This window comes from Bombyx mandarina, chromosome 06 (genome assembly GCF_030267445.1).
Source record: "Bombyx mandarina strain Sakado chromosome 06, ASM3026744v2".
NCBI classification, from domain to species: domain Eukaryota; kingdom Metazoa; phylum Arthropoda; class Insecta; order Lepidoptera; family Bombycidae; genus Bombyx; species Bombyx mandarina.
Window position 1 is genome coordinate 15,416,516 of NC_143213.1, and position 17,726 is coordinate 15,434,241.

General features: G+C 36.4%; 1 protein-coding gene across 1 annotated transcript; it reads right to left on the reverse strand.

The window, feature by feature from the left end:
* Positions 1–1,234: 1,234 nt before the first annotated feature.
* On the reverse strand, positions 1,235–16,953 carry LOC114253473 (uncharacterized). The gene is made up of 3 exons (XM_028188358.2): positions 16,793–16,953; positions 10,801–11,418; positions 1,235–2,547 (listed from the first exon to the last, which is right to left on the reverse strand). The coding sequence occupies exons 1-3, from the start codon at positions 16,805–16,807 to the stop codon at positions 2,377–2,379; spliced, it is 804 nt and encodes a 267-aa protein (XP_028044159.2). The 5' UTR covers positions 16,808–16,953; the 3' UTR covers positions 1,235–2,376.
* Between the last annotated feature and the right edge of the window lie 773 nt (positions 16,954–17,726).

Here is a 17,726-nt window from a genome sequence, read left to right on the forward strand (position 1 = left end):
TAGTATATTTCGTTAGGCGTTTTACACGCACCGCTCAGCATGCGTGGTAGATTCTGCGAAGCGCTACTCTTGCTAGGGCTAGTGTTAGCAAATTCTTTCAGGTTGAGCCCGTGAGGTCACCGTCCGTGTAAACCGTCTGTGCGTAGTTGGAATAAGCCCTTGGGCTACCAGCGATAAGATCGAATTGTGTTGATGTGCGCTTGTCTCATGTTTCAAAGCGGACTACATATTTCCCGGCTGTACTAGGTATTCGAGTTGTTAATACATCCTATTATCAATATATTAATGCGTGAAGCAAAAATGTTGTGCCCCTTTTTACGAAAATTGCGAGGACGGAGGAGTATGAAATTTCTCAAACTTATAGAAAACATAGAGAAGAAGTGCAGATAATTAATATTTTTTTAAATTATGCATTAAAAATACATCAAATCAATAAAATAAAAACATTACACACTCTACCATGTATTTGACACACACCCATGCATACTATTGGTTTATTGTCGAACTTTTTATATGGTCTGTGGTCAAATTGAGAATAGAATCAATATTGTTGGTCTTGGCGAAATCTGTGATTATAGAGGTATATAGTCTTTGACAATAGAACCATAATAATGTTCAAACTTATAATTTCAATTAATTATTGTCGAATTTCGACTACCGGGGGACCACCAGCCAGTTTTTTTTTAGTACGCGAGGAATCTCGTTAATTGCGGAAATACTCGTGGACATGTGTTAAGTGTGTAATTCATTAAAAAACTACGCCCTATCTGCGGAATTTGAGCATCGGGATAGTGGCATAGCTTGATACTAATACACCGGGTCTTTTAACCTTTAGACTACGACGACTAAATCACACATTGACTAAGTAGTGGCGAAATTAATAAGGTTTTATAAGGTTACATTACAAGCAGTTGACTGGGAAGTTCGAGAGGATGTGTATTTTTGTTTATTGCTTAGGTAGGTAGACGAGCTCACGGCCCACCTGGTGTTAAGAGGTTACCGGAGTCCATAGACATCTTCAACGTAAATGTACCTTGTAAGGTGGGTACCTTGAGACATGAGTTCTAATGTCTTACTTAGTACAGTACAACGGCTGCCCAACCCTTCAAACCGAAACGCATTACTGCTTCACGGCAGAAATAGGCGGGGTGGTGGTACCTACCCGTGCGAACTCACAGGACGTCCAGTAATGTTTAACAATTATTCAACACAAATAACATCTTAAAGACATGAATGTCTTTTTTTAAATTATACTTTATTTTTAGGTCAAGTAGAAACAAAACTTAACATAAAACATGTAAATAGCTTATTAAATAAAAATAATTTTAGTAATGAGTATTTTAAGGCTTCAAACGCGTCGGAGATTTTTTTATTTATCCTTCTATCTATTTTTGTTAAAAGTTATTTTTACAAAAATCGTACTATAACTATATACAGTAACTTATTGACAGCAACAATCTACAATCAACAATATATACAGTATGTAAAATGTCTATGTATATAAAAGAGAATATACGTGTGTTTTTATGTTCAAGTAAAATTATCTTACGTAGTTAGATTTCTGAATCGGCTTTTATGTTTTAATATTAAATTACATTCGATTACTGGCGAAGCGGCGGTCCCAGCCACTGTATAGTAAAAGGAATGCTTATTACCATGGAACTGTTGAGAGAATTACAATAAAGAAGAGATTCTTATACAAGGAATTTGTTAACGAATACAATTAAATGAAATTAATTTAAGTTAAACAAGTAATCAACGACCAACTTAATCGAAACCCCAAGCATTTTGACTAAGTTTTTAATTTTAACATTATTTTATTACGGCAAAGATGGTGGACGACGACTGTTTTTTTTTATATAACATTGAATCACAATCTAACAACCAGAATTCTTAACCAATATACGATAAGTAAATAAAGACTTAATCTAAGCGATGGTGTTTTAAGTCTTTCTATATGACACCTTAATTGCCCACATACTATAAATAGTTTGGCAATAATGACGAATACGTAACATATCTAATAAAAATTCTCATTCTGAGGTCGTTAGATTGTAATTTTATATTATATACTATTTTGCTATGTTATGTACATAATATTGTATATATCTGGCTATACGCACTGGAGGGACAAAGAGGTCGGCATGGCTGGGTATCATGGCAGAGCATAAATTTGCCTGTTTCTGTCACGATGCAATGTCTCCCAGTTTGAAGGGTACGACAGTCTGAGACCTTATCTGGTGGTGAGGAAATCAGGTTGTCATGTCTATAGGTTTCGATAACCTCTTTGAATCAGCTAGGCCAGATAGTGGCTCGTTGGCAAAAGAAAAAACAAAAAATTTGCCTTGATCGGGTTAAATTTGTGTTAATAGTTAATTAAAGCTGTGTGTTAGTTCTTTGTACAGTCGCTCTGAAGCCTAGTTTATCATCAGCCGTGTAGTGCACGATCCTCTGTTTTCCGTCGGCGTCTAAGAAACTATAATATCCGTGGACGGTACCTCCTTCTCTGGTTTCGTGGGCTGATTTTGTGTCGCCCGTCTTCTTGTCCTGGAAATGAAGAAAAACATTATCATTGGTAGTTGTAATGGTTTATTTACAAAATTAGTTCGATTACTTGATGTTAATTGTTTACCGAAGACAATAGATGTCAGTACGTAAATGCTATCGTCCAGTTTGTGACAAGACCTTAAAATCTCTAATGTATTTCACTGCTTACTCATATATATGTATGTCGGAGGCAGCGCCAGGGATGGCTAAGCGGTAGTTTCGTCATCACTCGTATTCGATTGAACTCAGTTTAGTAAATAAAACTTTTCAATAATAATTAGTGAAACTCAACACACACAACTTTCACAATGACAGGACAAACCGACAGTTTCGTTGCACATACCGACAGACCGACTGACTGACTGACTGACTGTCAGAGACTCGCTGCTGAGACGGACGGAATCACTGTCTGACACGAATGCCACGACTCTGTCCACGTACCGCCATTTTATAACTGTGGCGTTACGGAGTCTACCCTGCATTTTGTGATATTTATCAAAACAACATTTCATCATTTAAAATAATAATCAAAACCACCGTCTTAATATTACTAAAAGTCGTTATCCACGACAACTAAAAGTCGTTATCCACGGCATGTATATATGCGAGAGTTTGGTCCGTCGTAAAATTCTTACTTGAACTTCAAGTCTTAAATAATGAGGTAAAATTCACGTTGTGATCTCAACGTGTTCCGGAAACTACCAGGCATCAATAAAATGTGTCTCAAAACCTTACAACCAATGTATAATAATTTAAATAAATGTTTTCGATCTGTCTGAATGTCCCGCGTCTCATTAAGATAGACACTCGAAGTATCTACTCTGAAACAACTTAATTTGAAACTGAACATTAAACCAGCCATACAGAGGTCAGGCCGGTTGCTAGCAGCTGTAAATGCAAGCGACTAGATTATACACAAAAACTGGATCTGTTCACTTCCTCGTCGACATGACTGTTCGGAATCCTGTCAAATAATAATTGATACAGAAATAGAGCACTCGCAAAAAAAATCTACATACATTTCCTGACCTTGGTAAATCTTTTTGTAAAATGTACCTAAGTTGTAGAGAATTTAGGATCATTATTGCTTAGTCAAGGTCGTTTTTGGTAATGCGTGCGTACATGCATGTAGTTTTTACTAAGGTTAATTATAAGAGTTAAGATTTCGTATTAAATGTAATAATATTATGTACATACAATGCTGAACGCGGTATCATAATATCTCATCATAATATATCCCGTAAGCTGGCGATTTCAAGAAGTGTCCCATGCGAAACTTTTTCGAAGGTCTATGCGATATAAGGATTAGTTATTAGTAAGCAATGGAGCTGTACCCTTGCATTGTTGACGTCCATGGGCGACGGTAACTACTCACCATTAGGTGAGCCGTAAGCTCGTCTTCTTACAAGGAAAAAAAAATCATAGCGAGATCTCAGTTCACCGGAGAGATGCTCAAGAAGTTAACTAGCGGTATATTATGTATCGTACTGACGATTGTTGATTAATTCGAGATCTTCAAGGTACTTAGCTGGGTCAGACGGGGGCTATGACATACACAATATTGATGAGGAGCCAAAAGTTACGGTCTTTTGTCAGCATCTCGGCATCAACTAGGTAGTATATGAGTATATGATTCTGGTGTCGCGGTCTGAATTTGCGTTGGTAAGCCAGGAACAGAAAATAACCCATTGGACATTATCTCAACACGTGAAGTCGGAAGTTTGGAATCACATTCCTACGTTTCAAACCTTCTAACCGGTTTTCGTGCAAAGTACCTTGAAAATGTACCAAGTTTTACTTTTTTTGTTGTGGATTGGTCTTGATACTCTAAGTTCTCATAATAATACGAGCAAATGGTACAAACGCAACCGTCGGCCACGTCATTAACACTGTTATTACATTGGTAACGTTAGGAAATGATGGGCATTCGCATAAAAACTTCACAATGAGTAATAAAAACAACGAAAAGTCCGTTGCAAGCGTCTCAAGCCTGCGAACTCATTGCACGCATAAAGCCCTCAGGCATTGACTGTAAAGAATTCGAGCAAATATGAATGGAATTACAACACGCCTTCAATAACGTATGTACTACTTGACCGTGGTGTGTTGAGAAACGCCTTTCCATCGTTCATTACCCCTGACATTGAGACCGAGAAATTCTTATAGCACGTCATACATTGGGTAGATCCACAAGGATATTCAAACAGATACAATCCAAAAATAGCACTGTGAAATGCCTAAGAGAAGGTTAATGCTGCATGTATGGTAATTTTTATTGATTGAATTGAGAAAACGTGCGCCACGTAGGTTCTTATAATTAATCGTAGCTACTGGTGCATTATAAGTAGACCCTTTAGACTTAACCCTTCAGATTGGAGCTAATAAACGTCACAATCACCTTGAGACATTCAAACTGGAACACATGATTGTTTCGCGACACTGTGGGCAGAGTGGTGACAGTGTATCCGTTAACTTGCAGGGGCCTACCGCTTCCTCACGTACCATTTACGAAGTTCGGTTAATAGGCCCGGGTACCGTTGCTGTCATGGATGGTGGAGAAGTCGAATCAGTAGGTCGTGGAAGTTAGGTTTTCGGTTAGGTCATATCTCACTATCCTCTGATTAACAGACTATAAGATTGATTGAGGACGTTAAAATAATGATCAATCCAGCAGTAATTTTTAATGACTTTTTTTGCACAGTTCTGTTAATAATCTCATGGCTAACCTGGTCCTAAGGGGTGACAGGAACCCATAGATATTACAATGTGAATGCCACTAGCCACCTCCAAACATGATATCGAAGTCTCAATTGTGTTCTAAAACGGCTGTCCCATCCTCTTGTCGGAACGCATGATTCCTTCGCGGCAGAAATAGGTGAGATAGCGGTACTAACCCGTGCGGTTAAGCTCTATAAGTAAAATCTTGTTCGTTTAAAAGTAAAACAGTAATTCGATTATAACTTGAAGAGAAAGTACTTATATAAATATTTCGAAACACGCAGCGAAAGCGAACGCCTTTCTTCTTATTGTCAGCATTTATATTGGTTTAACTGGCTGACGGGTAACCCTTAATCTGAATATCAGAAGCCTAACTTCTGCCGATTTTTAAGGAGAGAATACGAAGTTATCGCAAAATTATTCCGTTTAGCAAAATCCTCTCGTTAGCTGTCCAGGATAAGATCTCAAGCTGATACAAATTTATTACAACAAGAAGAAAGAAAAAACAAAAAAAAATCTAGTACACTGAAACTCGCAAAAACATTGGTTCTATGGAAATTCTAAGCCGGCACAGTTAGGTACCACCGCCCTGCCTATTTCTGCCGCGAAGCAGCCGTGCTTTCCGGTTTTGAACAGTGGGACAATCGTTATTGTACAAATAAGATTTAGACATTATCTCTGATTAAATTAAAAAATAAATAAATAATAATTTCATATGTAAAAAAAAAAGACATGCCCGCTGAGTTTCTTGCCAATTCTTCTCAGGACGGAGGCTAGTTCTTGTGAATTGGCGGTAGTACTTTTGACGTTCAACAAGTATGTACTTTCATTTATGTTGAATAAATTTTTTTTGATTTGATTTGATTTGATTAAAAGCCTATCCTTAACTTTGAATAGTGCAATTATGAGCTGTTTCAATATCGAATTAGTTTGGATTTACGTATGTTTGTTTGCATGTAACTTAATCTTTGTACGTCATTTTAATTGACTTCAAGATGTCCGATAAACATGAAACATTATTGTAATTCTAAATTTATCTGATTCAAATATCTGACCGATAATTAATAAACATAACGACAATTAAAATTACCAATTTCGGTAATTAACGTTTCAAATTAATATTTAAATGTATGCGTCTAAAATCACCAAAAATGATATTAGGATTTGGCAACGATCCTTCTGTCTTCTTGGCACATCTCGAGATTTTTGTTGTAACCATGTTGAAAATACAGTGGTGAGTAGCCATACAACTGCTATCACCCACAGTCATACAAGTGTATTCACTTGGTCGTCGGATTATTAAGTCAATTAAATATTTTGTCAGCATTGGGGTTACGTTTAGTTACTTTCCATATTTAATATTATTCTGTGAAAGCAATATTTCGACAATGATTTCTAAAATTTATTTACTGGAACCGGTTTTGAAGCAAAAAAGAGAAAAATACAATCATGAAATAAATGATAAACTTTATTTATTAAAATACTAGCGACTCGCACCCGCGACTTTATTGGTGCTCCACTTGTATTGGTCTTACCGTGATGTTATATATCCTATAGGCCTTATATAGGCCTATAGCCTTCCTCAATAAATGGGTTATCTAACGCTGAAATAATTTTTCAAATCGGACCAGTAGTTCCTGAGATTAGCGCGTTCAAACAAACAAACTCTTCAGCTTTATAATATTAAGTATAGATAAGAATTAATCGTTGTTGTTTTATAATTCTCATGCGGCTACAGTTGATTCTTCATTGTTAAAATTGCAATGTCAAAAAATAAACGAACTATTTATCCTTTTTTTTTACATCAAGCAGGCATTCAAGGGCCCTTTTAAAATGCCATCATTTTACCACTGATTCGGCTTAGTTCCACCACCGAGAACAAAAAAGATGAAATCTTACTTACTGTTAAACAAAAAAATGTACATTACGTAAAATTTACGAAATATTTTAACTCAGTAAAGAAATTAAATCATACCTAATCTTCGAATAATTTATAACCGCGGTGGCCGTTCGTAATTATTGCTGGCAACGGTAATATGTAATTATTTGAACGCTAGGTATTTTAATCGGATGTATCATTATCGATTTTCTGGAATTACTGTGCGCTTGTTTGACCTTATTGATTATAATTTTGTAATTCAAGTAGCGTATGAAATTCTATATTAACCATTCTATTCATTGGCGTCGAAGAACAGCCGTAAGTAGATTGGTTACTTGTTGTAAAAATGCAAAGTGATTATATTTTTCAGTTTATAGGGTACTAGCGGCCCGCTCCGGCTTCGCTCGGGTCTTTAACAAAAATTTCAACGATATTTGACGTTGTTTTATTTTTTTAAATAAAAGAACACTTATTGCGGCATAACTACAATAGTTAGACATATGCTGTCGCGACACTTTTTGTAATTAATAATGTGCTCTACAAAGTCGTAGTACATTATTTTATTCTATCATCAATAGTTTTCGCAGAGCACGCGATGTAAAGAATATTTTAGGTACTTTTTTAACACCTTGGGTTACATTATAATTATTGGAGTTTTAGTAAAGATCCCTATTTTTCCTCAAAAAAGATTATAATAGCCTGTCACTCGGGAATAGTGTAGCTTCCAAACAGTGAAATAATTTTTAAAATCGGTTCAGTAGTTTCGGAGCCTATTCAATATAGACAAACAAACAAATCTTTCCTCTTTATAATATTAGTATAGATGTATAGATTATAGGAATATAACTGAGACCAATTTATTTCTAAATGTGGCTCGTTTTCATGATGAGGTATCTCACTTTGCACCACATTGATCGCGCACTTATCTTCCTAGCTAAATTTCAGAAATTGGTAAGGCAGTGTCGTATCTGGGATAGTTTTATCCCCGTATCTTTAGTCGTTCACTCGAGTTTAACTCGACTCGACTCAACCTCCAACGCGCGTTTTGGGTATGCTTGATCGTAAAAAAAACCTCCGCTCAAACGTCTCTCCAAAAATCCTTACCGGAGTGTAGTCAATGAACTGTCTGTCTGAGAGTACCTTAAGAGTTATTTTTGGAACCGTCAAAAAAAAAAAAGATAAAGCCAGTGATTGAACAACTGCTTATCAATCTGAACCTGGCTTAAAGTGGCGATAATGGGTCCGTTTACGCTAATAGTCAAAATATTGCCATGTTAGATCCTAGAGAATTACTAGCCATTCTGCGCATTTTGACCACAAAGCAATCTCGCGTTACTCTTGGTGGGATGGGACCGCCTTTACATTGTAACTTCGTCCGTCCTCATGTCCCAAGGTGAGTGGTGGCATGCACCAAGTATGAGCTTCGGCAGCCACTTAAACGAGGTGGCCCTTGAGCTGGTTTTTATTCTATTTACTTGTACTAATGAAATTACGCTTTTATGCAATTCGCAAGGCCTGCGTAATAACCGACTAGAAAGTGTATCGTCACAGACCAACGCCTTCACACGATTTTTAACGCATTCGCCGTTATAGCGCGCGTCCCGTGTACCACGCGGTAACAAGTTCAATATTAAAAATGAAGGAATTCATACGTGAATGTTTGAGTAAGATATTTGTTGCAATTATGTACCGAAACATTAAACTTAAAAGTTATGATAAGAAAGAATAGTGTACTTTTGTAATGCAGATAGCTGCGAAAGTTTAAAACATTACAAAATGTTATTTTTTTCACAAAAGTAATAATTTATATATAATTTATAATTTTGTATCACCGTTTATTTTTCAACAAATTTAATTGTTTCAATAGTTACGTGTTTTGATGGGGCTTATGGCGGAGTCTATTGGAAAGCAACCTTGTCCTTGACCGTGTGTAGGAATGGCTTGGGTTTTTGCGGCGTTTGCTATCTCTCAAGATATATGCACTATGCAAGTTTTCACGTATGCCAGTTGTTGTTGACGATTATTTGTACGTGTATGGTCAGGTTACTTTGTGCCTCGTAACTTAGGTCGATAACATAGACTCGCCTGCTTGTGCTATTTTAAGAAGCAGGATCATTTATTTTGCGATACAATCAGGTGGTTAATCGATGTCACGTTTATTAAAAAGGGTAGGTTTTCTAAAGAAGGTATTATAATTAAATTTTGTGGATTATTTTTTATTTCGATACCAAATTTTGTTACTTTTATCAGCTGTAGGTAATTATCATTAGCCTTATTAAAAAAAAAAACACTGTTAGATCGAAGGTCTAATCTCGTGTTTTGTGTTGGGCGGTGATTGACTTTTGTTATGTCTAATAGGTTGGGGAAAAGTCTTTTCGCATTATAGTATGTATGAACTTGTAATAAAATCTCTTTGACTATACTATGTGTATCTGGCTGGTTTTGGTATCATTAAAAGTTAAAATTTTAAAGAAGATAATTCCAAATTCAAGTTAGGAAAATGTGTGATTTTTATTTATTTTTCGTACTGTCAAGATGAGTGAATCTAATGAAGAAATTCGATACATTTTAAAAATTTACTACAAAAAAGGTAAAAATGCAACGCAAGCCGCGAAAAAAATTTCCTTAAAAATGCGAAGAAACTTTTTCCCCAACCTATTTATTATTCTCCATATAAATAAATTAATAACCAATAAACTCCATTGCGGGATACATGCTCATCTGCCTCTAAAATCCATTCAGATTCTATACTACATTCAGTACTGGCTTTCCAAGAAATGATATTGGTAGAATGTAGAAACTAGGCCAAATTTCAGAAGGTCGTATGTTGTAATCCTCACAGCCGACCGGGTCGTTCGCTTTCTACAGATGATTTAATTTTCGATAACCAAATTAAGTTTCAAAAGCTTGCTACCCGGTTATAATACTCCACTTATATTTAGATATGAATATGACATTATCTGATAAATGCAATCAGATCTATGGCGCTCCCTCCAATCCGAATTTGCGGAATTGTTTTATTTACCTTCGTAAGCGGTATGCTTATTATAAACAATCGGTTTTTAATAATCATACTCACTTATTGTTAAATGAGTAACGTCGAGGGAAAATATTTTTAAATCGGTAAATTGTTTACAATCTCAGCACGAAGTTGTTATTAATTATCGTTTCTTTCCGATTCAAAAGATCCATCCAATGAGGAAATATTTATAAAACTAAAGTATAAAACGTGAACCTGCCATTTCATGAACACTTCCGATTCGAATGACTTCAATACTTGAATATGAACTTTTAGAAACTCGTTTCATTTATTTTAAGGCCAACTACCCAATTAGCTGCGGGGCTGGGCGAAAGTTAATATTGAAAGAGCGGTGAGGACATCCCGAAAATAAAACAGCTAGATTCACTGGTGGTAGGACCTCTTATGAGTCCGCACGGGTAGGTACCACCCCCTTGCCTATTTCTACCGTGAAGCAGTAATGCGTTTCGGTTTGAAGGGTGGGGTAGCCGTTGTAACTGTACTTGAAACCTTAGAACTTATATCTCAAGGTGGGTGGCGTATTTACGTTGTAGACATCTATGGCCTCCAGTAACCACTTAACACCAGGTGGGCTGTGAGCTCGTCCAACCAACTAAACAATAAAAAAAAAACTCACGTGTACTCCGTAGGAGAAAGTGTACTTCGGATGAGGATTGAACTGATCGTGGGGCTCTTCATACTCTTGTTCTCTCGTGTAATGCGCTACACTTAATGGAGTGCCTTTGATCGCCTGGTGTTTACGCAAATTTAGCGGCTCAGGTCTTTTCTCAATCTTGAACAAACTGAGGCCGTTCCCTTCAAAGTTTCCTAAATTGATATTCTCTTCTTCCCCGTAATAAGCAGGCTTCTTTTCGGGTATCGTGTATTTGTAAACGGGTCTTTCAGTTTCTGCATTATAGCCCGTGTATTCTTCAACGGTTTTCGGATAGTGTCTTTGGATTTGCTGTCTCGGATAGTAATTAGGGTTCTTGAATAATTTCTGGACGGCTATAGCTTTTTCGCTCTCCGGTAGCTTGGTGTCTGGGTCGTCCAAATAAGCTATGATGGCATCTTGTAAATTCTTGTAGGTGCTGTAAGCGTATTCCGGTCGTTTCGCCCCCGGGCCGGTGTCATCATATTTGTTTTCTAGGGCGAATTTAAGTTGGGACTCCGACGCCACGGCGTATTTGAGTCTGTACGGCGACGCTCTTTCTTGAATCGAGTTCGCTGCTGCTATGCTCAGAAGTAAGGGTATCTGTAAAATAAAAGTTTGTATTTTTAATATTTTTGAATCGATATAGGTTCTTTGCAATGTTTTATGAAGGAAATTAATAGAAAAACTCGTATACTCAAGACGCCCTAATAAGTATTTAGTTTATATATTTTTTTAAATCTGTTGAACTGAAATGAGCCTTATGCGTTTATGATATGTCTACGAATACTATATGGATATTTTCTGAAACCCTGTTACTGTTGCGATTAATGTATGTAGTTTATATTGTATAGTGGTGACGACATAGTACTCATGTTTGCATGAAGAATTACAAATTGTTTTTTTATGACAGTTTAATGTAGGCATAAGTAGAAGAGATCCCTATACCATTTGAATGGTAAACATAATGTTTAAAATCAATTTAAATGAATTTTACTATTGAATACATTTCATTGAACTTTGAACGGGTGCTGCTTAAGGGTGCCAGGTATAATGTTATCGCTCTAACATTGAGAATTAGATTATCTTAGGTAAATTAAGATTATCTAAATATACTTTTGAAAGACCTACTGTTTATATTAGTAACTACAATACATTACATTACTCCATTTATTGATATATCCTTAAAGTAGTTAGAAAACAAATGACTGATATATATACCATTATAAAACTAAGACTTAGTTTTGTAAAAATGGCTTATTTTATTGAATTAGAATCAGCGTCAACATTGCACCGAACTTTTCTGGTTTCAAAGATCTATTTTCTAAGCTTTAAATTGCAAATGGAGTTTGCGGCAGAGATAAACGACGCAGCTACGAGCCCGTAATTTAAAACTGAACACAGTATTGTTCGAAGTTTAATAGTTCATTGTTTTCTAATCACACCACAATCTAATTGTTGTAAATTATTTAAGTGTTGGGCGTAATCATTATTTGTGCAATAACTTTTAAACGATCATAATCTAGACGTTTAAAAGGTCTATAAATTTGATGATTGATTTAAATAGGTCACAAGGTTTTCAGGGAGCTGTCGAAATATGAATAACTGTCTAGCCAAGCCGGTGTTTAAATGCTAAGGAAACTCTGAATGTTCTTCGGAACCTATATGTATGGAAATTTAATTGGAAAATGCCACTCATCATGTTTTTGTCAAAAATCTTCTATTACTCGACAGACATGAAATACGTACTCAACAAATGTTCACGATTGACTTCCACGGTGAAGGAATAACATCGTGTAATAAAAATGAAACCCGCAAAATTATAATTTGCGTAATTACTGGTGGTAGGACCTCTTGTGAGTCCGCGCGTCTGGGTACCACCACCCTGCCTATTTCTGCCGTGAAGCAGTAATGCGTTTCGGTTTGAAGGGTGGGGCAGCCGTCGTAACTATACTTGAGACCTTAGAACTTGTATCTCAAGGTGGGTGGCACATTTACGTTGTGGATGTCTATGGGCTCCAGTAACCACTTAACACCAGGTGGGCTGTGAGCTCGTCCACCCATCTAAGCAATAAAAAAAAAAAGACATAGCTATACCAGTAATCGGTTGGACGTTCGTAATTAAAACTAGTTACTCATTATTTAAATAGTTTTGGCAGATTCTGATGCAGCCAGGACACGATAGCCGGCTGACTGATGATCTTACCACCGAAAATGTTGAACGATGCGTTCTCCGCCCCAATAAAACCCAGAACTGAATCAAAGAAAACGCTGTGTCAAGGTGACTCTAATTGTAGTCTTCTTTGTATAAACCATACATTTCTATATTACGTAAATAAAATCAGCATAACTTATACGATAGATGCGTTCGTGTTACGTCAAAGTTAGCATAGTTACATAAGTATGATAATGAGGATTCATTGATGATAAATCATTTTATTTTCGTTGTTTTTTTTAATCGACTTCAAAAAAAGAGGAGGTTCTCAATTCGACTGTATGTTTATTTATTTATTTATGCTTGTTACCTCATAACTTTTGACTGGGGGAATCGATTTTGATGATTCTTTTTTTATTAGAAAGCAGGTGCTTCCCGTGTGGTCCCATATCCAATTGTGGTCCAATTTAGTCCAGTTCTGATAATGGTATCCATGAGAAAACCATATAAGTCTTAAATTTGCATTAAGTACCTACGTGTGCGACAAATAGATGAATAACTCAATAACTCAATATCACGCCAACCGATTTTGGTAATTATTGTTTTTAGTGTATATTAATTTGTTTTGGAATATTATTTTTTTTCTATTTGAAGTCGGTTTTTGTTAAAGCATGTCTATTTACAATTATCTGACAGGACTGTCTGGCATAATCAAAGATTTAACTCAACTTCAATATCCCGCCTCAATTATTTCGTCATTATAGATATTCTTCAAGAGCACACGGCTCGAACACATGATCCTTGACTACGATAAGACTATAAAAGTCTAGGTTAGATTCCTAACTAATGCTTTTAAGTAGCGCACAATTTATTAAAATTGACTGAGCTGGTAAAAAATTGGCTGAGATATCGCTTTGGATGGGTTTACCGGTCCACAATATAAAATTACTAGAAATTAGAATTACTAGAAATTTTATATTGTTTTTGGCGTCAGGGAGCGATGGAGTTATAAGTCCACTTACTACATAATCATTGTGAGCCTCGTCATCTGGTCTGACTACCCTAAAAGGATCTCTGTCGAGGCCCAAACCCAATATGAAGCAGAGCTATTCTTGGACAGACATTCCTTGCTCTTCCGGAAAAATGTACTCTCCGTGCGGTGATTATTATTCATATTTCGCTGTCGGTACAAAAATCACTTGTGAAGAGGGACCTATTCCCTCTTACGGTACCGGTAGGCAGGGTCAATGCGTGGTTAAGCTTTTCTAAGACTTTTTACAAGTGATAGTCTTGTTAGGGTCTTTGTTAGAAATTAGATATTTCAATAAAAGGTTATGTATTTTAACCTAGTAGATTTTCCGCCCATGTTGCGGTAGAATTTGATTTCTGTTTCAGCTCATGTCTCCCTTGATGTTTAGTTATCAGCGGAACTTACAGATATCACAATCTTTTCCCACTATAGCTTTCATCCTACTTTACCTGAATAGAAGTTGCAACATTAGCTTTCTCAAGCTCATCAGTTCAGTAATATGCTAAAAGTTTTCGTAATTGGCCTATATAGTGACGTAATATTGAATAATTTAATCTTCTGTAGCAGGCAGAAGCGTTCCGTTCCTTTGTTACGAAATACGACGGCTCAGTTGTTGAAGAAAAAACATTAAATATATAGTTTTTATTTAGGTGTCGTAAAATTCAAACGGCATTAGCTGACGTCACTGTTCTATGCTTCAGCCATAGAAGATTGCGAATTTTTACCAGATTTACCAGAATTAAAACCAGATGAAATGCCCCTTAACTGGGATCTTCTCCCGCGTTATGTCTAACAGAGACACAAACACTTGAAATTCAGAGCGCGAAATATGCGCAGCAAAAATACTTAGACCCAACCTAGACCTTGAGCCCGTCGTCTCATAGTAGCCGGGGTCTCTACCACAAGATCAACCAGGAAATCACATAGAACCTTACGTGAATGCTTGAAGTATTAATTTTATCGTTCTTGTTAGTTTTCAAACTAGGATTTTGTGATAGAAACAGGTGCGATATTTCAAGAAAAAATATTTCATCAAAAGCTGTGCCAAAATTCTGCGAGACTTATTGGTGACAAGATGCTTAAGCTCGTTCGGATGTGCTTTTGTGACATCGATTACAGTCGCTACGGTCTGACCGTTGGTTACAGTGCGACCTCATATTTCATAGTGAGTGGCTGTCTTGTAATTAAAGTATAAAAGTGGTATGAGGTACCCATTTAAATAGCAATTGGGTTACATCATACCACCGTTTATTACACCTTTATACTTGATACTCTAGTCTTACTTCCATGTAACAAAGGCTGTTCCTTCATATCAGAAAGCATGAAGATACCATCGCATTTTACCAGTACCAGAAGCCGTACTTGTCCAGGTCTTATTCATATAGGTTTGAATTATTCATAGGCTCTACGTGCTTTTGCGCATCGCTAAGTACTCGGCCGAGGGCGCCATGAACTTTTTAGCAATCTTGATTATTAAAAAAAGAGAGTACAACCTTCTGGCTGAGGATCGGTGATTTACATCGTGGTGTTTATGGAGTGTCAGCCACTACATACCAAAAAGATTCCGAATATTTATACATTGCAAATTACAATCTTAATTTTTACATTACCCTTGTGGGCAAACGAGCAGACGTCCCACGTAATGGTGAGTCGTTGACGTCGATAATGGACAACAACAATGCCAGGGCCAAGCCGTTGCCTACAGCTGAGTACTTTTCACAAGTCTCGTTTGTAGAAGGACATGTCGTAACTCTTGGGAAGCACTGTGGTGGGGAATTCATTCCAAAGCCAAACTGGGTTTGTTAAGATCCAATTATTAGTTTTATTGGATCTAGATTGCCCTTCGGTTTTATCTTTTATCTATATTTCAATTATCAAAGTAATATTTTGCTGTAAGAGATAAACCTCAGCATATTAATGAGCATTTCAATTATTGTTTATGTTGGTGAGCATATACCTAAGGGTCGAAGAAGAAACCTAAATCAGGACTCTTTATTTTTAGTTCTGCTAACTCTACTTCTCTCTTGACGTGCCAAAAAAGATCTTTAAAGACGCACAGTGGATGAATGCAACAGTACCAGATAGTATAGAAGGATTCTGCTCCGGTGGCGGGTAGTGTGATGATAAAAAGCAGATGAAGGGATCGTCTCGAGCAATTTTTCAGAGCACTTCTTAGACTTAAAATTGCGCTCAGGAGTGCTCACGTTTAGGCCATTTCGTCTGCCAGCGTTAGCCCATCAAATATCGAAGATCTGTGTTCCAGGATAGTGGTGATACCCGGGTACTGGGCATTTATTTACCCTGTCTCCCATACTCCCTGATAGTGGAATGATGCCGTTTATAAAGTGAGCGTACAGGAGATTGTTCACTCACGTATGTTAATTTATTCGTAGTTCACCGCAAGCGCATTTGTTTTATTATAATTTTTTAAGCACCTGATGTTATGTGGTTACCGCAACCCACGTTTTGGACGTAAAATAATTTCGTTTCACCGAGGTCATTTTTACTTGTCATTTCTGAAGACAGCAATTGATGTTACACATTTCCTCATTTTTAATATTGTTATTTTTTTAAGGTTCATTAATTTTGATAGTTGTGATATATTTACCATACTACATTTGATAATTTCAATATGCAAAAAACAACTTAAGGGTAAGGTAGGTAATAGACGGTTAAATAAATAAATTTGACAAATTAATTGATGATATAAAATTAAGAATAATTTAATCTTATAGTAAGTTTCAAAGGACAAAATAAATTTTACAAAAACACAAATGACAACACGAACTCACCAAAAAGCGAAACATCTTTCCGAACAATGTCACTGGCACAAACACAAAACGTACCTACGAAATTTGATTATTCTTTTTAACCGCGATATTCAAATATAGAACGCGAGTCACCTACGCAGACTTTCGTCGACGAATGGCCGGCGATGAATACGCGGGAAACTTGTTCGCCTTTAGTTTTTATTGTGAAATTTTTTAACTGAACGTCGTGTTTATATTATATAAATTAGTTTAGAGCACATCAATCAAGCTGTTCGGAAGTCGCATATGTTAATGGCTGCAATAATAGTTTTGTTTTTGGTAATTCCGATTCTGTAATGCGAAGGTATTTGGGTGATTCTGTACATTGATTTTTTGTCTAGTTATTTTCAGTCGTTGTTGTAACCTGACTCCTGTGTCTGATAGAATATACTAGAGGCACCAAGGAGAAGAGAATTGCTGTATTCAGTTGAACAAGTCTCCTTTAGTGCATACTAAAATATAATTAATATTCTTAATTAATTTAAAAATAAACTGAAACTTTGGTCGTTAGTGCCACAGAGCTAAGCTTAGTTCAAACTATGCTTCTCTTTTAGACACGCATCGTCTCCGACTGTCAACGCACGCTTTGGAATCTCTGGAGGCGCTGTCCATAAGTTTTTGAGAGCTGAGGGTGAAGATGTACTTAGCCATTTCCGGCTTATCTTTGAATTGCATCGAGTAGTTGGTTACAGTTATATATTTTTTTTAAAGTAAGCACTTTTCAAACCGTGCAGTGAATTGTTCATCCCAAATGACAATTATTACAATTCAGTGATCAGTTCTTTAATAGTTATTGTGTGATACTTTACTTCCAAACATTTCTATTGGCCACTTTCTTAGACATTATAAGTCTCTATACTTAACATAATTCAGCTTATTTTGAAATTAAACAAGTGCAGTTTTAATATTGAAATAA

Excerpts from the sequence above, each read along its gene's own strand:
- LOC114253473 (XM_028188358.2), bottom strand. Across the intron at positions 2,548-10,800 it reads CTTTCTCCTACGGAGTACAC|GACAAGAAGACGGGCGACAC; the intron begins GTGAGTTTTTTT and ends CTTCATTTCCAG.